The sequence below is a fragment of the Barbus barbus genome (genome assembly GCF_936440315.1).
Source record: "Barbus barbus genome assembly, chromosome: 35".
Classification (NCBI taxonomy): Eukaryota; Metazoa; Chordata; class Actinopteri; order Cypriniformes; family Cyprinidae; genus Barbus; species Barbus barbus.
Genome location: NC_136763.1, coordinates 5,173,755 through 5,199,807, shown reverse-complemented (window position 1 = coordinate 5,199,807; position 26,053 = coordinate 5,173,755). Strand labels below are relative to the sequence as shown.

The 26,053-nt window shown below is 36.7% G+C and overlaps 1 protein-coding gene across 1 annotated transcript; it reads right to left on the bottom strand.

Moving 5' to 3' along the window:
- Nucleotides 1-3,300: 3,300 nt before the first annotated feature.
- Nucleotides 3,301-26,053, bottom strand: LOC306855443 (ethanolamine kinase 1-like). Its single transcript, XM_079394180.1, has 8 exons — nucleotides 25,708-26,053; nucleotides 17,307-17,566; nucleotides 16,457-16,597; nucleotides 12,553-12,695; nucleotides 11,435-11,518; nucleotides 11,183-11,343; nucleotides 10,942-11,015; nucleotides 3,301-6,780 (listed from the first exon to the last, which is right to left on the bottom strand). The coding sequence occupies exons 1-8, from the start codon at nucleotides 25,906-25,908 to the stop codon at nucleotides 6,708-6,710; spliced, it is 1,137 nt and encodes a 378-aa protein (XP_079250306.1). The 5' UTR covers nucleotides 25,909-26,053; the 3' UTR covers nucleotides 3,301-6,707.

Genomic DNA, 26,053 nt, shown 5'->3' with positions numbered 1-26,053 from the left:
TTCTGTGGTTCAGATTAATTTTTATATTTTTGAACAACTGGATTCAGATTAGTAAAATGCTAATTATTAATCCAATTCACTACAGTCGGTCGGACGCTATCACATAAACTGGCTTATTGCACAGCAACTTTTGAATTTAAATGTTTTTATATGAAGAAATAGCTTGAGAAAAATGCTTTTACTTCATTCGAACAGCTTAATCTCTGAGGAGAAACTTTCCTGCACATTAGCGCGGAGGATGTTGTCCTGCATGTGTGTAACTGCATTGTGCTTGTTTGATTCAGGATATCCTCAATAGTAGTCCAGTGCTTACCGGGACAAAATGCAGGTCACCATCCACAAGGGGCAGGCAAAAGTTCATCAAGGAAACTTGACAAGACACTTTGGGTTACCAGAGGTCATTTTGATTCACAGACTGTGCATTTAAGGCAGGGCTGTCCAAACTCGGTCGTGGAGGGCCAGGGCTGGTGTCCTGCAGAGTTTAGCTCCAACTTGCATGGAAGCTTCTGTTACAGTGGTTCCCAACCCCATTCCTGGAGCCCCCCCAACACTGCATATTTTGCATTACAGCCCATTACAGGTCTTGTGAGTCTCTACAAATGAGCTGATGATCTGAATCAGGTGTGTTTGATTTTTAGTTTCCTGTTCACACTCACTGCATTTGGGGTATATATGACCCCAAAATTTAAAGAATGATTGTGAAAAAAATGTACATTTTTAATAGTACATATAATATATTATTTTTTTTGTTTACTTCTCATCTGTACAGTAATGCTGTGTTTTTGGATATACAAAGTACTTTTGTACCTATTTACCACACAATTCCTCAACTATACCATTAGCTTGCATGTAAAATATTATTTTTTTATGAAAAAAATACTTAAACAATGATCTAAATTAAATATAAGTTGTTTCTGGATATTGATCTAGGTGTTAGCTGTACAATTCTGCCATCTGTTGGTCAAAGACAAACCTTTAGGAATTAAAATTTAAGAAAGAAATTGTATTGTCCATAGATACCCAGAAGAGGGCAATAGAGATCCATTCATTTTACTGGATGTAGCCAACTGCTCATATTATAACTTTTGTGATAGATTTTGTGAATTTATACATGTATAAACATTATTAAAGACATTAAAAATAAATATTCTTTCAAATAGTAGAATTTTGGTCGTTTTTGAAGCGATTTGAAATGTCTGTTTTTACAAAATACCACAGAAATTGCCACATAAGAAACACCTAAAGGACAAGACTTAGAATCAGATTGTAGTTGAATATTATTTATTTTAATGAACCAAATGTCTCAAATGGCTCAGAGTCATCGCCCTCAGTGTCTTCCAGGCATGATTCAGTTTCACTTGAATCAAGCAGGCAATCTAAAGTCTCCAGGAGAGTGTAACGCTTTGCCATACTGACACAGAATGAACTGTGTGACACCAAAGACCCTCTTTTATACCTTTGGTGTGGGAACTATTTCTTTGTTTTCAAAATAAAGTTGCAGCTCTTAGATCTCAGAGTAAACTTTCTCAAAGTTGAACAGGTCAGTTGCCTTTCATCTCTCCCTTGCTCTCTCTGTCTGTCTGTCTGTGTGTGTGTGTGTGTGTGTGTGTGTGTGTGTGTGTGTGTGTGCGCGTGCGCATGTGTGTCTGTGTGTGTGTGTGTGTGTGTGTGTGTGTGTGTGTGTGTGTGTGTGTGTGCGCGTGCGCATGTGTGTGTGCATTAGGTCTCACCCCTTTTATCTTTGTTCTGCATTTGTGGCTGATTTTATTTGGCTGTGGCAGTCATACCTGTCTGTGTGTGTGTGTGTGTGTGTGTGTGTGTGTGTGTGTGTTGAGTGAGCATGTCTTTTCTACATTGCATTTTTGCTCTAGTACCAGGCCTTCATTTCTGTGTGGAAATTTTCAGATTTATGCTGGAATTATTGATTTTATTTGTCAATTTCTAAAAAAAATGCTTTCAATTGGAGTCACACCTGTGTGTGTGTTTGTGTGCGTGAGCATGTGTGTGTGCAAGTGATCATGTTCGTTCCACATTACATTTGTGCTCTAGTACCAGGACTTCATTGTGGTATGGAAATTTTCAGGTTTATTCTGGATTTACAGATTTTTTTTGACAAATGAAAAATAAAAAACATTTTTTTTTTGATTTTCCCATTCATTTCAATGTGGGGTCATATTGACCCCAAAGGTCATGAGTGTGACTTTTTTTTTTACATACCTTTAGAACAACCAAATCAAGCCCAGTTTTTTTGTGTGTGTATGGATAGATAATTTAGAAAAAGTCACAAGATTTTATTCCACTGAGATAAAGGGAACCATTATTTTTAACTAAAGAAAAGTCGCTTGGGGTCATATTGACCCCAGAGGATAACTTAAGGTTAAGGAGACAAGGAAAACATGCAGCAAGGAAAACATGCGGCTGTGTCCAAATTCAGGGTCTGCATCCTCCTTAGGATCCTTCCTACCCGGTTGAAGGAGGAGGGATCCTCCGACGTCCGCAAAACCCGGAAGTCGGTGTTTGAGAATTTGGACAGCCTACCCTTCTTTCAGTTCCCTCCCTTACCCGTTGCTCATATCCTGTCGCCTAGCAACCGTGACAGCGCCAAGCAAGAAGCGGGAAAATGGACAAACAAAGAGTTATTCTCCTCATTTTAATTCTTTTGGAAGAAATAAAGCAATTTAATTTTCTTCCAAAGCAATTAAATAAATTAAATACTTTCTTTGCTCGTTGTCGGAGAGTTTTTTATATCAGACTACAAGACAGTCACATCCAGGTAAGCCATTATAGCCTATTTTTATTTGTTTTTAAGTATTCTACTAATTTCTCCTACAAATTCATTGAGCCGAAGCATAAACTTTAGCTTGTTTTGTCAGAGAAACTCCTCTCCCACTCCGCTACCGCTCGCTTCGTCCGCCATTACGCTCTGCCGAAAAGAATTATGGGATAGGTAGGACGGGAAAGGATCCACCACACCCATCCTTCCAATTCGGGGAAAAGGAGGACGTATTTGTGGGCCGCATTTGAAGGATCCTACGAATTTGGACAGCCTTCGTCGCGGCGCTGTGACGTAACATCCTTCAAATGAGTACTCCGAAGGATGCAGACCCTGAATTTGGACACAGCCGCAGTGTTGGGGGGCCTCCAGGAACCACTGTTCTAGTACGCTAGTACCTAAGAGCTTGATTAGCTGCTTCAGGTGTGTTTAATTAGGGTTGGAGCTAAACTCTGCAGGACACCGGCCCTCCAGGACCTTAAGGCACATTACACATTTATTGTATCAAAGGGAAAACGGACACAATTAGATCCAACTCTGACATTTTAATGGAAAATTTTAATTAAGTTATTATCCTCACAGTTGTATAGAAGCGAAAACATTATACAGTATTTTTTCACAACATTTCATAGTATTTACAGAATCCTTAACAGTGCCGAAAGCCTCGCTGGGTTACAGTAGCACCGCCTGCTGGTCTCCAGCAAACACACACTTGGGTCCATGCCAACCTAACAATCCAATACACTCCCAGTTCAGTTAAATATACAAAACAAGTAGAAATACTAAAGATGTAAGTATAAATGAAACAATCTGTACATTTCTTCAGTACATTCACAAAAGAACTGATCTCAAATAAAGCGCACCTTGTGAAGCCGACTTGTTTGGTATGTTTTCAATATAGCAAACGAAACAAAAATCCCAAAACAGATGCTTCCTGTAAACATCCCTTTTAAGAGCAGAGGTTTAAAAAGGGATATTTACAAAGTAGCTTCAAATAATAGAGATAATTAATATTATATACAGGGGTGGTGCTATGAAATGTCTAGGATGTTAAAATCTACTTTGTTCCACCATCTCTACTCCAAACGGCTGTAGCCACATTAAGAAACTGATATTGAAGTAAAAAAATTATCTCAGTTCAACAAAAGCTTTCCAGGAAACGGGAATGGTGTTTGTAAACATTTCCCCCTTCACATTAAAAAATGGCCTTCGTATAATAAAAGAAAACTGATAACTAATATTTCACAGAAGTAGTTTTCTTCTGATGGACACATTCACATATGTACATCTACATACATATCTTGCAATTGCACTCCTGTTATATGAACATATTGTTCATTTATAACATTCTTCATGCATGTAAGGAATATGCAACCTGCATAAATATTTTCACTTTAAGTCAACAGTCATCACGGACCACAAAGATGTAAAAATGCATCAGCTGACCTTAAAAATAGAATCTTGTGGAAACTATCAAGAGCATAAAAAAGGTGACTTATTATGAATAAAGAATGTGAAGCAAATTTTAAGACCTTTTTTTCTCATGAAAATTAATCTAATAAATGTTACATTAATCAAATTGTATAGCACATTTGTGGAATAGATTTACAGGGTTTTTAATTTACACTGATTTGAATTCATGTCCAGACAATATTTATTTATTTAGCACAGCATTCTCTGTATGCAGCATATTATTTCTTATTTTTACTTTAATTTGTATGGTGAAATTTGACCTGGAATTGTTTTCTCAACATTCACCTTAAAACTGCAACTCGATTTTTTTTTTTTTTTTTGATCAAAGCAGTAAAAAGTGAACAACCAGAACACAGTATATTAGCACAGAGCTATCAGGCAGTTCCAACTCGTTAGAGAAACATTGGCTATGAAATTATTCATGATTTTGTTGAAGGGCCTCTTGCTTTCAGTCATCGCCTGCGGCTCAAAGCGTTTCATTATTAACCTGCTCCTGACACAGAGCCACAGACACCTCAGAGATTTCACCGTGACCCACTGCTCAAACGCAACCTCTAGCTTCAGTTTCAAGATGGACTGAAAATGACTGCTGTACTAATTGATCAGGGACTGATCTAGTCGGCCAATAAAAGGACACTTGGGTTCAACAAGCTGCCAGATTCCAGTGATGCTCACAAAAACATATTCAGGTCACAATGTATGACAAAAGTGATGAGGAAAATTAAGAAATTACATTCTGCATTAAACATGTTTTTCTTGCAGTCTGACATTTCCCTAATTTAGCCCATTTTTCTCCCCGTGTTCTTTTAAAGCCTCCACGTTTTTTAATTCTCATACTTAAAAAAAACAGTAATTAGAATTTATCTTGTTAAATTAATTGTAACGGTTGTAAAAAAAAAAAAAAAAAAAAAAAAAACCTTTTTTTCTTTTGGGTATATGGTCTGACATGTTCTTGACAGATTCCCACAAATCTCTCTCTACCTCTGTTTACAGTACAATATTACAGCTGAAGTGACCAAAATGGTGCAATTCTTGGCATTTTCAATATACATGACAAAATAAACATGATTTTGTGCTTTGTGGGGCTTTAGCAAGTTTCTACTGAAATGTTTTACATAATTTTACAGCGAAAGCATAATGTGACAAATCAATTAAATAAAGCAAAAGACTAGGAAATGTGAAATTATAATCTTGTAGGTGAGAGAAGTTTAGATAAACAGCACTGAAACTAAATGTAATTCAAAATGTTTCTGAAAAAAAAATAACAACAACTAGACAGTCCAGGTATTTAAGCTGAAATGGCAATTATATCACTAAATCGCAAATTAATATTCCAAACTTAAATAATTTTGTCCTTTTCACTCCAGGACATTGAGTCCTCACAGATGGTGACCTGAATCAAACTACAAAACACTGTTACATAAATATCGCCCCCTTTTCCGGAGGGGTGGGGGGGTGTTACATTAGGAATGAGCTTAGTGATCATTGAGCAGATAATGACTTTCAAATCTCAGTTTGAGCTCTGCCAGGTGATGCAAACGCATTTAGGACAGAGAGCGAGGGAAGGAGGGGGAAGTGGGAGGCAGGTGGCAATATGTGATGAGTGGAAAATTCAACAGAACTCCTCATAACCATAAAAGCTAAATAGGTGGAAATGTGGCTGAGGGGTCTCATGGCCCTGACTTCTTGGGAATGTCTGGAGTGAAGTTACATTGACTTCAATGGTTACTTGGTTACTTGCCTTTTAGCTGACGCCATTCATCCAAAGTGACTTACAGGGGACTAAATGCAGGGTTTAAGTAATTTGCTCAAGTGTGCAATAGAACAGGGCAGGATTTTGTCCTCGGTAACTATTTAGATTTTTATACATAACCCCATTAATGCACAGTAAGATAAATCTGAAAGTACTTTTTTTTGGGACTTTGCAAAAGAAAAAACGGTGGGCCACATCCGTTTGACAGAAGCATTATGAAGCTACAGGCTGGATGTTTCGTGTTAATCAATGCCCGCAGTATCAACATATCCCCTTGCTAAACATCACTACAGGCCTCCTTCACAGCAAATTCTGCGTAAGTTTGCTATGGTTCTCACACCGCAAAACCCATAACAAGAAGTCAAAGCAAAGTCGGCTCCAAGAGCGCAAGGACTACTTTGGTGCAAAACAAGTGCCCAAATTAATAAATAAACTGTAATTAGGACATAAAAAACCCCACTCATTTCAAGTGAAACTAGATCAACTAAAAGTTGAGTCCCAAAGAGAAACATGGTGTTTGAAAAAGGAATCAAGAATTTGTGGAACTACGACTTGGCAGACAAGTTGTCAACCAATTATAAGAGGTCCCAGTGCTCACCCCTGCTGCACCCCATACCCTTCCCTGACTGAAAAGGCCTCTGATTCCACAGTCAAACAGTCAACGATGAGGTCAACAGATACCAGCACTGTCCTCTCAATCTTGACACCTCATTTGGGGATCTCCATGGCCATTACAGCAGGTTTGGTCTTGAAGTACTGATTGAAACGTAGCACGGCATACCTAGGAAAAGAGTATGACCGAATCAGAGCTTAAAGTCAAAATTAGGAATAAGACAATAAATAATATTGTAAGAAATTAACTTTTTTTTAATAATCAGAAATTAATATGATTATATATATATATATATATATATATATATATATATATATATACACACACACACACACACATTTTTATTTCAGGTCATATTTATCCCCAATAATGTTTTTTTAACCTTTATAAAGAGATTGTTTTTATAAACAAATAAAAACAAAAAACATGTCACTTATTTTTTTATTTTATTTCAGAAATTTACCAATTTTGTCTGTTATATCTATACAATTATCATCAGATTTTGTTTGTATTATGCTATATCTTTTACATAAGTATAACAAATTACAAATAAATTTTTTATTATTATTATTAAATACAAAATAGCACAATAAATGCTATTTAAAATACATTTTAAATAATTTTATGGCCCCTATGTTGGGTTATATATTACATTATGAAATATACATTGAATAAATTTAAAACGGTATGACGGGCATTTTGCCCATTTTGGTGGCATTTTGCCTGAAGACCTGGTTATTTATTGACTTTTTTTACTACATGCAACAAGGCTGATTTTTTTAAACAACAGGCTGTAGGCTCCCTCCTGATCTCATCTGTGCAGGCAGTGATTTGTTGTTAAAAGGTGCAGCCTGAGTGGAACCACGACCTGTTGCTTGGAAACTGGCGAAGTAGGAATTTTACAGAATATATTACTCGAGCCAGTTTAATAAAAGTGAGCCACGATTCCTACAAAAATATCCTCAGCCTACAGATGACATAACTCACCCCCTCCAAAAAAACAAAACTAGAATAACTAGAGAAAAGCTTCATTGTGCTACAGATACACATCCCTGAAGATTTCAAGTGCAGTTTAGGTCGAGTGCCAAAGTCACAGAGGGCAGCAGACTGTAACTCGCTTGTTGCAGTCAAATCTACTTTTCACCTCTAGAAAACAAACATCATTTACTGGTTTCTATAGGCAACAGAAATAATCCGCACCCATTCATTGTGCAGTATGTGCGAGAGCGTCATATTAGACGTTCACCTCCAACTGAGGCTTTCATTCACAGATTCAGGTCTAATGTATTTTTAAAGTGCAAAGACAATAGACAAGGTATTGGGACATTGTTTTAGCCATGAACCCAAGAGATCTCAGCTTCAGGTCTGATTCTGTTTGAAGCATTTTCTACTGCTTTCTCTCTCTCCCTCTCCCTCTAATTACAAAATGTTTATTTATTTTGTATTTTTTGAAGGGAATTTTCTTCTTGTTTTACTTTTGATATTAAAGTGACAAATAACCTGGAGACCCATATAGTATAATTATATTTTAAGAATATTAATTTGATTTATATTATTATATTCATAAAATGTATGTCACCACATACTATTTATATTAGCATTATTTTTATTATAATCTAAATTTGGTCTAATTTGTCCAATAATGTAATACCAGGACTTATTCTCAGTATACAATTTTATACTAGCTTACAAAAGTATCGCCTGGAACAAACGCTTTTATTGGCTGTATGAGTTGCCGCTAGAGATCGACCGATATATCGATTTACCGATATTTTTCCCGATATTTAAGCATTTTTTCATAATCGAATATCGGTTTTGTAATATCGGATTCCCCGATAAACACCGCCATCTTGTGGACGTTTTCAGAATTGCGTGCAGGATCGCAATTGCAGCGCATCTGAAGGGAGACGAGACAGCAACGGCGTGCAGGTACTTGATTTGCTGTAGTTAGTAAACTATTTAATATTACAGGCATTAATGCACAAATTAGATGTATTACATAAATGCCTGATATATAGTTTAAATGCAACTTGGCTCTAAGAAATATGATAAATAAGATACTCTGTCAAGCCCTGTCTCTATAAAGATAGGCTATAACTTTGCCTGAAATAACACAGCCATGAATTAGCACATGGTGGAAATAAAAGCGCTGAATTTAATTCTCTCTGTGGTCTATTAGTCTCGTGAAGTCGGAGTCACATAGATAATCCGTCAAGTCCTCTCCCAATAAAGACGTAACTTTGCATGAATTAAATAATACAGCCATGAATGATTGCATGTTGGAAAGAAAAGCATTGAATGTAATTCTCTCTCTGTTGTCTATATGCTAATCATTAGTCTCGTGAAGCCGCTTTCATATTGCAGTTCACTCAGCGGTTGATGCTCAAGAAATGCTCAGCACGGCCACCGCATGTAACTTTTAACAAGATTCACTTTTTTGAAGCACCCTAAATTGTATTAACACTTACTATATAACCATTATTTCGTTTATAAACATCTAAATTAATACAACTCTATGGAAATTAATTATTTATTATCTCCGCGATCGATCGCAGTTTGAGTAGCCTATAGTTCTGTGTAAAGGCATATAAACCGCGCTGTCAGCAGCATAATTTAGAGCATGCCAGTTGAGAAATGCAATAAAATACAATGCTTGTTATATTCCAATATTCCAGAGAATATTATTCCGTGAATTAACATTATCCAGTGAATTATTCTTCACTCTTTATCCTATTAAACAGCTTATAAACCTACTAAAACTGTAGTTAAAAATGAAGTTGATATAACTCCTTTCCTTTATTTTCTCCATTTGAAAACATTAGACTTTCTATGTTAATTTTGCTTACTGCTAATATTAGTGTTGCTGCTAAAGCTTTTTATAAATAAAATGTTTTTTTATTGTTGTAATATGAAGATTAAATTGAACATGACAGGGCTCTAGACTGCGACCAAAATGGTAATTGTTTGCGAGTTAAAATTTGACGTGGTCGCATTTGTACGAGTGCCAGGTCTGCGCTACTCCTAAGCGTCTGCTTCATACAGCGCGCGCTGCCAGCCGCAGCACATTATAGCAGGAGACAGATTTCACTGATCACGTGAAGAGAGGTGCTTTCAGCACGAGCGCTTAGTGGTTAGAGCCTGGTTCATACTCGCCGCGTCAGCACGAGCGTGAAGGTGCGCGTCGCGGATGGAGCGCAACGGATGGATTTGTTTTCAAACTAAAGTAAAAGACCGCTTCTTAAACCAGAGAAGGTGAACATGCTGGTGTTCTTGTAGAAAAAACATGCAAGTCCTGTCAGCTACAGCCAGTTTAGTTTTACTTTTCTTTTTGTTTTCGTTTTGAGAAGCTTGTTATCTTTGCTGTTTACCTCAGGTTATGCTATGGAGGCTTTCCTTAATTAAAAAAATATATATATATTAATATTTATTTGCTTCCTCAGAGTTTGCTAAACATTCTGTAATATACTAGGTATATAGTACAGCATGTGGTGTGTCCTATGCCATGCCTCGTCTTATTCGTTTTTGTTGATAAATGTTATGTAAGAGTTTGTCATTGTCAACGTACTGTTTTATTGTTGTTGCGCTTTTTAATTAAGAATAACAATGAATCCATAATCCATCTTTTGTTTTAGTCTTAAAAAGTTGAAGGTGTATAGATATAAGCAAAACAGACAATGATCTTTTCTTGTAAAATGTGACACCAAGATCGCAAATTTGAAAGTAAAAAGTGCACGAAAAAAGGAATTCCTGTTCACAAAATTTAAATCACAAATAATACAGATGAAAAAGAACGAGTTGAATGTTGAAAACTTTCGTTACCATATAACTATAAACTATGATAAAAGTTCATCAGCATGCATTGATTAATCAAATGTTGTAGCAAAAACAAAAAACAAATTGCAACCAAATTATGTGCTCGTGCGCAAAATTGAGATCAGTGGGAAGAATGAGTCTAGAGCCCTGCATGAAAGACTGCTAATTCTCAAAACATTTTTTGTTAAGATGACTGAAAGGAGGAAAAACCAAAGTGAAGTATGGACTTACTTCACGCAGTCATTTATTTACTTTATAACAGTAAATAAATATCGGTTCTGCATATCGGTTATCGGGCACATAGCCATACAAATAATTGGTATCGGTATCGGTTATAAAAATTCAATATCGGTCGATCACTAGTTGCCGCCACTTACTGTCACTTACTGTACATTATCTGCCAGTAATACCCATTTCTCTTAACACAGTCAGAGTTGATAATGATCTTTATGCCTGTAAATAAATCCTCCCCCATCACAGAGATGAAAGGTTTGCTGAGCTGGGTATGCTGCTTACCCGAGGAAGTCAAACTCGATGGTGGAGTACTTGGCTTGGATCAGGGCCCAGAAACCCCAGAAGAAATGTGAAGCCTGTCAAAGCGGAAGAACAAGAACTTTAGGCCAAAGCCTCTCAGCTAATTCCAAACACAGACGTATCACTAAAACCAATCAACAGGCAAAAAGCTTGTAATCCATATCCTTGGAATAAACTTCATAAATGCAGCATTATGGAAACACTTCCTCCTCTTCACACTCACCAGAGCAAATTTGTTGACCTGTACGTAGAGCGTCTCCAGTTCATGCTGGCTCACCTCTTCACCTTTCTTTGTAAAGAGCTTGTAGGCCTGCAAATAAGTGAGCAACCAGTCCAACTGCATTTCTCGACTGGGATAAAGATTATAGTCGGGTTCACTCATGCCTGATAAACACACACAAGCACGTATAACGAGGTTAATGCAAAACAAATCCCAGAGGATTACTTTTATGAACGATATTTCAATGCTGCTCACCTGCAAATTCATTAAAATGGTTTCCAATGTCAAATGCTTGGTAGTTGTAACTTGAGTATTCATAATCGATACACCGAACATGACCTGAAAAAAGCAAGAGGGGTTGATTTGTAGTAAGCAAAAGAAAATATTAAACTTGAGTGCCTTTTAAAACAAAATCACAAAATGTAATGCCTTAGGTGATAAGTGTTAAAACTTTGGCTCTATGGTGTTGTTAATATTTCTTTGTTTGAGCAGGCCAACATGTCAACTTCTGGCTCAACAAAATGAAGGATTTCATGTTTGCCTAAATAATAAAACACAGGAGGCAGCATGGAAACAGCGGCAGTAGTGTTTGAGAAACCTGGCAACAGTCATTTGCTATTCTGTAGCACACTGAAGCATTTTAAAACAACAGAAACACATTCACAATGCATTTAACTTGTGTACTATGACATATACACTACCGTTCATTTTTTAAAGAAATTAACACTTCTACTTAGCAAGGGCACACTAGATTGATTGATCAAAAGCCACAGTAAAGATATCTATAATGTCTATTTCAATTAATTGAACTTTTTATTCATCAAAGGATCCTGAAAAAAAGTATCATGGTTACCACAAAAACATTGTTTTCAACACTGATAATAACAAATGTTTCTTGAGTATCAAATCAGCATATCAGAATGATTTCTGAAGGATCATGTGACACTGAAGACTGGAGTAATGATGCAGAAAATTCAGTTTTGCCATCACAGAAATAAATGACCTTTTAATATATAAATAAAAAAATATTTTCACAATTTTATACAAAAGAATATTTCACAGCTTTTACTCCATTTTTTTGATCACACGCAACCTTAGTGAGCATAAAAGACTTGTTTCAAAAACACAAAAAAAAATCTTCCCATCCATAGGAGTTGAATTGAACATGAAAAATGGGCTATGAAATAATGAATATTATTTTTCCCTCCCACATGACTTTGGTTACACAAGAAGAAAGCTGTTTCAGAGGCAGAGCAAGATTTTGATAAAAGATTACTCACTTGTAATACACACTTATGCACATGAGACCAGGCACTTAAAGTAAACAGTAAGTTTGATTTCATGTTGTCATGGTATACACCAGCAAAACTCACCTTCCTTTGCATTGTGAATGATGTTCTTGCAGAGCAGGTCATTGTGACAGAGTACTACAGGAGAACCCAGCTGCGACAGGTGTTCCTTCATCCACATCATTTCCTGTTCTAGAACTTCCTGACTGGGCACTTCCTGCTGAATTCTAATTCAGAGAAGACAGAAACAGATGAGTGATTCAAGCACATGACAAACAGTCAAGAGTATTTGACAAATGCAACAAAACTTATTTATTACTGAGTTAGCATTATTAAATTTGTTTTTTTATTATTTTGTTGTCTGTTGACTCTGTGATACTATTACTCTTAGATTTAAGTGGTGACATTGATTCTGTGAACCAAAGAATTCTCATCTCACAACTTGAACAATGTGTGGGTATTGAAGGTTGTGCTATCTGAATGATAGAACTTTTTCTGTTTGTCTTGACAGGTTCTCTTCTTCCGTTTTGGACTATGGAGTCCCTCAGGGCTCCATTCTGGTCCCTGTTTTGCTCTGGTTGTACATGCTTCCTTTGGGTACTATTCTTTCTAAACATGTGGTGTCATTTCACTTTTATGCTGATGAAACACAAATTTATTTGCCCTTAAAGAAAGATGACAGAAAAAGGCATTTTCTTTGTATTTAATGATAGCAAAGCTGAGGTTATTGTGTTTGGGTGTTTCAGGTACTTTTAATGGCGACCTGGGAGATTTGGTCTCCTATGTAAAATACTCTGCTGGGTCTTATTTTTGATTCTGCCCTCAAATTTGATAAACAGGTCATTGCTGTAGTTAAATCTAGTTTTTTCCAAATAAGATTGTCTAAGGCTAAGAGTTTCTTAACATTTGCAGAGTTTGAGAGAGTGTTTCATACGTTCATTCATCTAGACTTAACTATTGTAATTCTCTTTATACTGGAATGAGTCAATCCAATATTAGTCGTCTTCAGATGGTTCAAAATTCAGCCGCCAGACTTTTGACTGGCACTCGGAAATTTGATCATATTTCCCCAATATTACACTCTTTGCACTGGCTGCTGATTTGTTATAGAATTGATTTCAAAATTTAGCTTTTTGTTTTTAAAGTTCTAAACGGATTAGCTCCAAAATATCTTAGTTGAGTTATGATAAGTCGATGGGTGATCGAGCTTTTTCTATTGTTTGTCCAAAATTGTGGAATAGTCTCCCTTTATCCCTAAAATTAATCTCCACGGTCTGAATTTAAATCTGAATTTAATTCAAATACGTCAAAACGCCAGCTCCTGTTTCTCTCGTGAGCGTGCAGCACAGACTGATACAGAAGAGAACAATTGTTGAATAAAGGCATTATTTTTGTTTTTTTGTGCAAAAAAAAGTATTCTCATAGCTTCATAAAATTAAGGTTGAACCACAGATGTCACATGGACTATTTTAACTATGTCCTTACTACCTTTCTGGGCCTTGAATGTTTCAGTTGTGTTGCGGTCTATGGAGGGATAGAAAGCTCTCGGATTTCATTAAAAAAAAAAATCTTAATTTGTGTTCTGAAGATGAACGAAGGTCTTATGGGTTTGGAACAACATGAGGGGGTAATTTGCAGGATTTTTATTTTTAGATTAACTATCCCTTTAATAAGTTTGTGTTAGCTGAAGTCTGTTAAATAACATTAAAGGTGCCATAGAATGGAAAACTGTATCTACCTTGGCATAGTTGAATAATAAGAGTTCTGTACATGGAAATGACATACCGTGAGCCTCAAACAAATAGGCGAATCAGAACATAACACTGACTGTGACGTTACAGTCAGGATCACTAATAGCTACGCCCCCAACATTTGCATATACCCGCCCATGTTCTAGGCCAGCCGCCAGCCAAACCTGCACAGCCGAACCATCAGAAGTTCTGCAGGTATTGTGAAGAAACAAGCGAGGACAACAGTGAAAATGGCAGATCATGGAAATAAATGTTATGTTCCAGGCTGTGCAGGGGGTGTGAAGTGCAGGGATGGGTTGGTGTCTGTATTCAGAAAGGCACGGAAAGCAGATAACGCGAGCCACTAAAGGGACATGGTTAGCTCCTTGCTAGCTGTAGCCTGTTACATTACAGTACATAAGATTTCACTTACCACATAATCAGAGTAAGGAGAGATGACTGAGGATGATGGTGAATGATTCACAGATCCTGAGCACCACTGACAAGCATCTGATCTTGTAAAATATGTGGCAAGTACTGCCGCTCTATAGTATAAACAGAGTACGTGCAATCGCAAATCTCGAAAGTGAAACTAAAAAACGATCGTGCATGCAAAAGCAGTTTCAATGCCCAGCATATTAACAGCGGCTCCCTGATGCCTGCATTTTATTTACAGTATAATTACCCAATGATATAACTGCGCGAGAAAGTATTGAAATATATATTTTCCCTGCGTTTCCTTCCTGCTGTGTGAGCTACTGAAATGAGCCGCACTGTGAAACAGCCAATCAGAGCAGAGCTCAGCATTATTATTCATGATCCTTTCAAATAAGGTAATAACAGACCATTTCATTCTAGGAACAAATCCTAGGGTTGTAAATGGACATGTAAAACCGTTTCTGGAGAATTTTTGCCCTTACCTAAGCCACATACCCTCTATGTAGATATCAGAGAACAATTTAAAATATTGTATGTATCTATGCATTCTATGGCACCTTTAACAAATACACTTTGGATTTTAATAATGTTTTATTATATGCTGAAATTAACATTAAGATTACTAAAAGTATTTTTCATTGCCAGTTCATGTACTTAGCGTTAACAAATGGAATCCTATTGTATCAACTAAATGCTTCATCAGGCTTTTAACGGATGATTAACAAAAGAGAAATTAAGACTGTGATAAAGTCGTCCAGTTAAACCAATGAGAAAGCCTGTCTGAGTGACCACTCTCCCTTCATAATGGGCTTAAGGAGCTATTTCTAGAATCTTCTTTCGCCCTGCAGCGGCTGACTCAAAACCTAGCAGCAATGATCTGATTTGGTGCTTTTTTGCGTAAGTTTATGACTTGTATAAAGTAACAGCAAACTACTGCATGAAATCGGCCGGCTAGACTTTGGGCAGTAATATAATCTCCACCAGAGAAACTCTTATGAAACTAATGCTCTAATGACTGATGACGTATATGACTTCACATGTGCATTATCTCTGACTCCCAATAAACGTCAGGATGCAAACAGCTGCCAGCTTTTAAGAGCGAGCATCTTTGTAAGGAAGACAGTGGAGATGATTATGTGACATAACAGCTCTGCGCATGAGATTAGACGGACGGATGCAATCTGTGTATTATGTAACACCTGTCTGAGCAAAAGCAAAATTACTGAGGTTTCAAATGGCTTTAATAGTTGTGAACTACCGTATTGATCCGAATAGAAGACGATGTTTTTTCTTGGAAATACATCTGAAAAAACACGGCCGTCTTATATTCAGGGTCTAGCGACTTTGACATGTCAATAATACACCCACAACAATAGGTGGCGCTAAATACGCGTAAAACGACTAAATGTAATGTGTGTTGTAAAGATCGAGAGTGAAAACAAAAGGAAAAGAAAAGCACGCAGCGGCACGAGTCACGTTAGACTGATTGGACCAAAATTCCTGTGTAAGGGATTTTAAGACGCAAGACAATACCCAGATTTGAAGACTACCATAAGATTTAACTTTTACTGTTGTGATTGTTGGTACATTTTACCAGTATTTACCATACTTTCAAAACAAAAATTTAAATAGGAAAAAGATGCAATATGAAAATAATTTAAGATTTGTATTTATTTTTTTCTAAGTAAAACAAGATTTGGTTTTCAAAAAGCCTTTTCCAAAAGGTACATCTTCGTCTTATATTCGGGTCAATACGGTATTTGTGTTATAATCTGAATGTTAGATCATTGAAGATTTCAGATCCACTCTCTGAGGTTTACCTGACGTTAGATGCTTGGTCTGTGAACTCAGTGGCCACCAGTGAGAAGTACTTGCGCATTTTGATCCACAGGTTGGGTTTGGGGATGCAGCCGTTGTGTGCGTGGATGGCGTGAATGCGGGCCATTTCACGTGCAATCAGCCTGCCAATAATAACAAAGGAAGACGTTGGTCAAAATGGCAGTGTTTAATTTCAGGTTAAACACAATGCCTGGAAAAAGCTGTTTGTGTGGAAAAATGGATCCAGCCCAGGGTCACCGGTGGAGATTTTGATACGGTTCACTGTGTGCCTGGAAGGAGATTACGTGACCCTCATGACGGGAATGAATACTTCTCTCTGAGTGCACATGAACTTCACTCCAAATTTGCAGTTAGCTTAGACTATATAAAGAACAAAAAAACATTCATTAATTCAATATCTAAAAACCTGTTTTGAAAAGATGCCTATTATGTCACCTTTGTTCTCTTTTTCATCAAATTATGTGTCTACTTAAGCAACTTGTATTCAAATGTTAAGACAATTCGATGTTACAAAATATGTTTTATTTCAAATAAATGCTATTTATCAAAGAATCCTAGAAAATAATGATCAGTTTCCACAAACATATAATTAGTATAATTATAAATATGTAAGAAGTATAAGGTTTTGGAACAGAGCTAAGGTTAGTTTTAATGACTTCCTTATTATGTTCACAAGGGTCAAAATAGGCAATGCACATCAAGCTAAAATCAGAGTGAAGTACTCTGTTCTAACCCAAATGCTGAAGTCAAAAGACCAAATAAATGTGTTATTTTTAGAATGAACACCCATGTGGATCCTTCTATTTTGTGCCTCGTGCTGAACGGACCCACCTGAGTAACACAGGGTCCCTGACGTCTTGAGTATCCAGAGCACGTCCTTGCATGAACTCATAGCAGATGCCATTCAGGAAGGTGCAGTAAAGTCGGGGTGCACAACCGTTGGCATGCAGAACCTGGAAGCTCTTCAGTTCATTGTCTCGGTCCACGATCAGCTCCGTCTTGTTGCCATACACCCTTACCAGCACCACATCCTCGAGGCAATCCTCCACATAACACCCCACCAGTTTGTTAGTTGTACCATCGGTGAAAAGCTAAAGGGACAATACAAACATAAGTAAGCATCGAAATCACAGCTATTTTTGGTTGCAAGATACATATACATTACAGACGACTTGAAACAGCATTGAAAACCAGTTTTACTTCCGTCATGTGATGTATATCATGAAACAAGAACTGCATGTTGTATGTTTAATTAAAGGGTTAGTTCAGCCACAAATGAAAATGTACTCACCCTCAGGCCATCCAAGATGTAGATGAGTTTGTTTGGGAATCAGAAAAGACTTGGAGAAATTTAGCATTAGATCACTTGCTCACCAGTGGATCCTCTGCAGTGAATGGGTGCCGTGAGTCCAAACAGCTGATAAAAACATCACAATAATCCACAAGTAATCCACACCACTCCAATTCAATTAAAGTCGTGTGAAGTGCAAAAGCTGCATGTTTGTAAGAAACAAATCCAACGATGTTTTTAATTACAAACTGTAGCTTCCAGCTAAAATACGATACGAATCCTCTCCATATAATTGCTTTCTTGAATGAAAAAGTTGTCTTGTCTGAATCAGGAGAGAAATAAGGGAAAACTGTTTGTATGTTGGTGGATTTTGAAGTAAGAGGACAACAGAGATTTTTTACTAAACTGACTTTTTCCTAAATGAAGCGTTATTATGGATAATGGACTTGTATTTTGGTCAGAAGCAATGGTTTAAAGTTAAAATGCCTTGATGGATTTGTTTCTTAAAACAAGCATCTTTTTACTTCACAAGATGTTAAATGATGGACTGGAGTCGTGTGGATTACTTTGATGTTTTATATCAGCTGTTTGAATGATAAAGAAACAAACTCATCTACGGAGTCAATTTTTATTTTTGGGTGAACTATTCCTTTAAAGACACAAAAAGGCTATTTTAAATAATTGAAATGTCATTCACAATGGAGCATATGATAAACTGGCAAAACTTAAAATGCTTTGTGCTGGTTGTATCCCACAATTCACTGCAGCGGCCTTGCCACCCACCAATGCATTTCTGAGATTCCTGAAATGACTAATGTAAACACAGCACGAGTGGTCAACATAAAGTACTACAGAGGATGAATTCAACTCTGAGCAGGTGCCGTTTTGACTGTTCAACAGTTTTATCAACAGGTTGCACACTTCTATCTTTTAATGTGTCTCAATAGCAAATGGATTCAAGATATATTGCTGATAGCAAATATTCCATAACTATATCAACAAATGCAGGATAGTCTAAGTCTTAAAAACTGACTGAATGGTCAGAGTTTACAGTTGAGCCTAGGTCAGGTGGTTATCATCAAAAACCACAACACAACGTCTAACTCTTTGGGCTATTTCACATGACCATGCGGCTCTCCTAAATGGCTGGAACACTGGAGCTCATCTTGTTGTAATCTGATGAATGGTATCAGTATGCCACGCGCCAACAGAGGAGCTTTATTTTGAGCATTTTGGCTTCATTCAAACAACTGTACCAAAGCAGCTGTGAACAATAGGTTTGGGCACAATGCATGTTTTTCATTGATGAAAACTATGCTGCTATCTGTAAACAGTGCCGTGCCACCTGCCAGGTTCATTCATCCTGGCTTCAAAACAGCGCAAACACAACTCATGTTGTCGTCCAACACGGTGGTGAATCTCTAAAAAAAAAAAAACGTTTGAGTCACAGGTCATGCGAAAATCTGAAGAATGAAATATCAAAATTAAGTCTATTTTTTGGACCACGATCAAAGATGGGCCAGTGGAAAGTTGTTGGCCCATGCAAATTCAGATAAATTGAATATCGTTATGTATTCTGCAGATTTGAATGTTACCAAGGTTACATTATCTAACTATAAGTTAGTTGAGGTTTTGTTGAATTCACAACAAGGACTTTTGAAAGGAATGGGCTGAACATTATAAATGAATCAGAAGCTTTGCCACCATTTTCCTGAAAAAGTGTTGTGTGGATCTACAGCTTATGTGTACATAATTGCATACATATATTTTTTGAAAAATCATGTTAAAATGAGAAAAGAGATACATTAACATTTGAGGGATGTTTATCTGTTTACATCTAACTAACAAGGCATTGCCTCGCATTATATATTTTGCACCAAAATAAAAACTAAAGAGCTTCAATAATAAAATTAAGCATTTAAATATATTGCTAAGACATTATCGGGAGGAAAGGTGAAATTTATAAGTCTTTTATGCAAGTAGTCTGTTATACTTGTTTAAAGATCTCATTGATTTTTCATTACAAGCTATGAGAAATTAATCTTACTTTTTGGCTATATGAATACTGGCAACTACAAAAAAAAAAAAAGAAAAAAAAAAAGGTTTTGGGTCCCTACAACAAGGGGTCTTTTTTTCCTCCTTGTGTATTAGTTTAATATTCTCAATATATCACACGGTATAAGCCATAAAAGCCTGGTGTATCAAATATGATACTCAACATACATATGCAAACTTTTTTTAATATATATTTTGTCTAAAGTTTCATTTCAGTTTACAAACTACCTCATAGGCTGCATGGGAGGTTTGCTTTATAACAATTACTAATAAAATACCTGTTATTAACTGTGTGAAGATTGTGATCCTCCTAAATGAAAATAAACATTTTCCAATGAAGTTGTGAGACATTGATCTGATTACACAAATGGAACAGGCTGATCACTTTTGAATCAAACGTGGTTTTGGGTCGAGTCAATCTAATCAGATCATCTAGTTTCAAACCAGAACGCCATGCGAGAGCTGCTCTATCCGAGAGATAACCTTGTATTCAGAGGTGATAAGCAACAGCTGACTTGTGTCAAGAACAAAAGAAGCAAAATATATAACGGTTGCACCAGCGTAATCCAGATTGACCATTGTGTAAAACGTACGTGTGTACAGACAGAACCCTTCGTCAACATGACCTGCAACAAAATAACAATATATATATATATATATATATATATACTGCTGTCAAAAATTAGCACATTATTAATTTTTTCAGTTCAATGCGTTAAAATTATTTAACGCTGTTAATGCAAGTGCGGGGCCTAGGGTTGCCCACCCCACTCATAATTGCTAATTCTGTCTATTTTGTCTTGACAAGAAGTGCATTTATTCAGTCGCAGAACGTCCTTACGAGCACATCAAACAGGAAACGCTTCAGATGTGCGCTTCAGCTTCACTTCAGCATCAGGCGCGAGTCAAACGAGCACCGAAACTGCACTGTGCTCGCAGCTCGTGCTCTTCAATACACACACAAAGGTGACGGCGCGTGCATAGCCTGTAGCATTTCATATCAGATTGCGAAAGAAACTACGAGCATGTAATGTCGTGATCAGTTAAGTCATGAAGTTACCAAAAAAGGTGATTAAAGCTGCCATAAAACTGTGCATGCATATAATAACAACCTAATAACTAGCTGTTGTGATGTCTGATCATCAAGAACAAAAGAAGAGTAAATCAATAACTTCTATAGTTTTAACTTATATCTGAATTTTGTTTAGAATTGTTTAATTCATACCTGTACAGCACTTTGTCGGCCTGTGGCCTTTTGTAAATGTGCTTTATAAATAAACTGAACTTGAACTAGTGTTTGATAACTTTATTCCATTTCTGTATATTTCTGCTATATACAGGTAAATATGACATTTATTATAATGGGTTTAGCCTATGTGAAGATTGTTTTAAGTTCACTTAAATTAGAAGTTATTTTTAAAGTCTAATAAATGTTCAAACTGATAGCTCTTAATTATAATGTAAAGTTGAGTGGCTATAGTCAATGGTTAAATATTAGGGGGAAACATTTTTATAGGGAAAACTGTATTAATTGGTATCAGTGATTACATAAAAATAAAGATGCCATTAAACAAATATTAAAAATATACTGTCTTGATGTTGCTTGTACATTAATTTGAAGATTGAATGTGAAATTATTGCAATATAAAAGTATTTTTAAAACTTTAATATATATATATATATATATATATATATATATATATATATATATACACAGGTCCTTTTAAAAAAATTAGCATATTGTGATAAAGTTCATTATTTTCTGTAATGTACTGATAAACATTAGACTTTCATATATTTTAGATTCATTACAACACAACTGAAGTAGTTCAAGCTTTTTATTGTTTTAATATTGATGATTTTGGCATACAGCTCATGAAAACCCAAAATTCCTATCTCAAAAAATTAGCATATTTCATCCGACCAATAAAAGAAAAGTGTTTTTAATACAAAAAAAGTCAACCTTCAAATAATTATGTTCAGTTATGCACTCAATACTTGGTCGGGAATCCTTTTGCAGAAATGACTGCTTCAATGTGGCGTGGCATGGAGGCAATCAGCCTGTGGCACTGCTGAGGTGTTATGGAGGCCCAGGATGCTTCGATAGCGGCCTTAAGCTCATCCAGAGTGTTGGGTCTTGCGTCTCTCAACTTTCTCTTCACAATATCCCACAGATTCTCTATGGGGTTCAGGTCAGGAGAGTTGGCAGGCCAATTGTGCACAGTAATACCATGGTCAGTAAACCATTTACCAGTGGTTTTGGCACTGTGAGCAGGTGCCAGGTCGTGCTGAAAAATGAAATCTTCATCTCCATAAAGCTTTTCAGCAGATGGAAGCATGAAGTGCTCCAAAATCTCCTGATAGCTAGCTGCATTGACCCTGCCCTTGATAAAACACAGTGGACCAACACCAGCATCACTGACTGTGGGTACTTGACACTGGACTTCAGGCATTTTGGCATTTCCCTCTCCCCAGTCTTCCTCCAGACTCTGGCACCTTGATTTCCGAATGACATGCAAAATTTGCTTTCATCCGAAAAAAGTACTTTGGACCACTGAGCAACAGTCCAGTGCTGCTTCTCTGTAGCCCAGGTCAGGCGCTTCTGCCGCTGTTTCTGGTTCAAAAGTGGCTTGACCTGGGGAATGCGGCACCTGTAGCCCATTTCCTGCACACGCCTGTACACGGTGGCTCTGGATGTTTCTACTCCAGACTCAGTCCACTGCTTCCGCAGGTCCCCCAAGGTCAGGAATCGGTCCTTCTCCACAATCTTCCTCAGGGTCCGGTCACCTCTTCTCGTTGTGCTGCGTTTTCTGCCACACTTTTTCCTTCCCACAGACTTCCCACTGAGGTGCCTTGATACAGCACTCTGGGAACAGCCTATTCGTTCAGAAATTTCTTTCTGTGTCTTACCCTCTTGCTTGAGGGTGTCAATGATAGCCTTCTGGACAGCAGTCAGGTCGGCAGTCTTACCCATGATTGCGGTTTTGAGTAATGAACCAGGCTGGGAGTTTTTAAAAGCCTCAGGAATCTTTTGCAGGTGTTTAGAGTTAATTAGTTGATTCAGATGATTAGGTTAATAGCTCGATTAGAGAACCTTTTCATGATATGCTAATTTTTTGAGATAGGAATTTTGGGTTTTCATGAGCTGTATGCCAAAATCATCAATATTAAAACAATAAAAGGCTTGAACTACTTCAGTTGTGTTGTAATGAATCTAAAATATATGAAAGTCTAATGTTTATCAGTACATTACAGAAAATAATGAACTTTATCCCAATATGCTAATTTTTTGAAAAGGACCTGTATATATGTGTGTGTGTGTGTGTGTGTGTGTATATAGGGCCTAAAATTAACACTCGCCAAGCACCAAATGCAAGTAAAAATCAGCGTTGGCGAGTACATGTAACTGTGTTAGTCGCCAGTTGGTGGGTAAAGCTTTTACGAAATATAACAATGCAATGTAGTGAGAATAACAGCCAGTTTTTATAGAGATTCGCTGTTTCTGCCGTAAGCGAATAAAATAATATTTTCCGAAGACAAGATCATCGTGATTAGCGGTTCTGTCATAAGCGACAAGAGCGAATCAAATAATAGATGCAAACGGGCTGATTAGGTCAGAGCAGAGTGATGGCCAGCTTGTCCCTAGACACGGTCCTAATAACTTTTGCCCGAGAAGATATTACTGCTTCATTTCTGAAGATGAACTTTTCTCTTCTTTATTCTTCATAACCCGAGAATGCGGCGACACATACCTGGGGTTTCGCCACCTAATCGGTGCTGTGACGTATAGATGAAAGGCTGCGCGTTCGGCTGAACGCACACACCGAGCCGCTTCAGACAGCTCACCCAGTAGTGCTTCAACGGACGAAAACACACATAATTATTTCAAAATCCACGGTTTTGGCGAGTTACCTTGTAAACGTAGTCTTAAATGAGTTATAAAGTCTTTAATGACTGTAAAGAGTTTGCGGAAAATAGGATGTGTGTCGGATCCGCGTCACGTGCATCAGGTTTAAAGAGACAATGCAGATTTTAAAGTGAAACCTGCTGAAGTCTGTCATTGATGTAAATCAAAGAACAAAAGAAAAAGAGAAATCACTCGACTGCTCTAGTCGTTGATGAACTTTTGTAGCTGAATAAAGATTAATCTGTATAGTTTATGCATATACAATTTATAGTTTATGTGAAGATTGTTTTAAAATCACTTAATATTTCAGAGCCTACTAAATGCTAAAAATAATGGGTTTCAATTATACTATAATGTTGAATAGCTATAATTAATAGGGAAAATGCATTTAGTAGACACCAGTAGCAGTATTGGTATCAATACTTAATTAATAATAGGCTACTTTGTAAAAATATGCCATTAAAAACATATTTAAAATATACTATATGTTGTTTCTACATTAATTTGGAGGTTCGATGTGAAATTATAACACTATAAATGTGCGATTAATCATGATTAATTACAGAGAAATGTGTGATTACTTTTTTAAATCAATTGACAGAGCACAAATGTTCACCTTTTATAGATTTAAAATTTCAATTTAATTTCTAATTTTACAGGTCCCCCAGAAAGCGAACGGGACGGCCCCCTCTCCCTTGGCCCCCTTCTAATTTTCTGTTCGATAATAATCCAGCCCTCAAATGAAGCTAATCGAATAGCCCTGCTCTAATCCGTTAACGGGTGCGGGAGAAAAAAAACACACACCACATACGTTCTGCAAACTGAGCATGTGTGAAACAGGAGTAACACAATGGACTGCTCTATTTGCCCGAAAACATGCAAAGGACAAGAATCTCAATGTTTTTAGGACCAAAAACATGTTTGTTGTTTTTTCTTGTAAGTAAAGTAAAGGACAAATTAAAAACATTGTAAATATGTTTAGTCATTGTATAACTGCCTGTTTTTGCAAAAAGAGTTTCATGGCCGGTAAAAAAAATTGGGACGGTAAATTTTATCAGGTCACCAGCCATTAGCAGGTGTGGCAAAAAGTTAGTGTTGTGTGTGTGTGTGTGTGTATGTGTGTGTGTATATATATATATGACCATTATATATACACATATACATATATATATATATATATATATATATATATATATATATATATATATATGTGTGTGTGTATATATATATGACCATTATATATACACACATATACATATACATATATATACACATATATATATATATATATGTGTGTGTATATATATATGACCATTATATATACATTTATATATATATATATATATATATGTGTGTGTGTGTGTGTGATATATATATATATATATATGACCTTTATATATATATACATGTATGTGTGTGTGTGTGAATATATATATATATATATATATATATATATATATATATATATATATGACCATTATATATACGTATATATATATATATACATATATATATATGTGTGTGTGTGTGTGTGTATAAATGCTATGTATATCTATATATATCCATTTTATGCAAAGAAGTCTTTGCCAGCTGGCCAGTGATGTATACAGGAGACCCGCCTTCACGTCAAAATGGGAAAACCTCTCTTTCAGGCTCATTTTAAGCTCCATCTCCTAATGCACAACGCAAAATGTTAATCTATGGCTTTATGCCGGTTTTATTATAGGCTACGTATGATTAAATGTGGTTAAACTGGAGGTAATGACCAGCAGCTGGCTAAATTAGCCAGGCTAGTTTCCAACGTCACTCATGGGGTCATAACTAGCAATATGACGTGAAAACGTAAAATAAAATTATTATTTACGCTATATTAAGAGCTATATTCCAAAGTGAAGATAAAACACGGGGGAAAACTGATAGAGAAAGGCCTCATAGACGCCGGGAGTAGATTAGCTGGAGCTACAGACAGTCGGGTTTACCTTAGTCCGGATCAGGTTCGGGTCCCAGAGCGGTCTGAGCTCTTTGATCAGCTTCATCGCCCCCTCCGTCACATTGTGCTCATCCACGAATATCGGGAATTTCCTGATCGCCGGTGACCCGACCGGCACGTGGATCTCCGTCTCCATCATATGATTTATTTGTCTAATGCCCGACATTAAAGTTTCTGAATCTATAAGCATTCACTATGTATATTACGTATTCTGGGGGTCTGAAGGCTTTTATTTGAATATGCACTGAAGGTCCAGTCCGGTTTGGTGCGTGCCGTCGGTTTCTGTCATCACGGCGCTTCTTCCTCCTACAGGCTCCGCCCACAAGAAATCATCC

Bases quoted from the DNA above. Each gene is read 5' to 3' on its own strand.
- LOC306855443 (XM_079394180.1), bottom strand. From the start codon at position 25,908: ATGCTTATAGATTCAGAAACTTTAATGTCGGGCATTAGACAAATAAAT. The intron at 17,567-25,707 runs GTAAACCCGACT...TTGTCCCTTTAG, and splicing joins CGAACCTGATCCGGACTAAG to CTTTTCACCGATGGTACAAC. The intron at 11,344-11,434 runs GTGAGCAGCATT...TGTGTTTATCAG, and splicing joins CCATTTTAATGAATTTGCAG to GCATGAGTGAACCCGACTAT.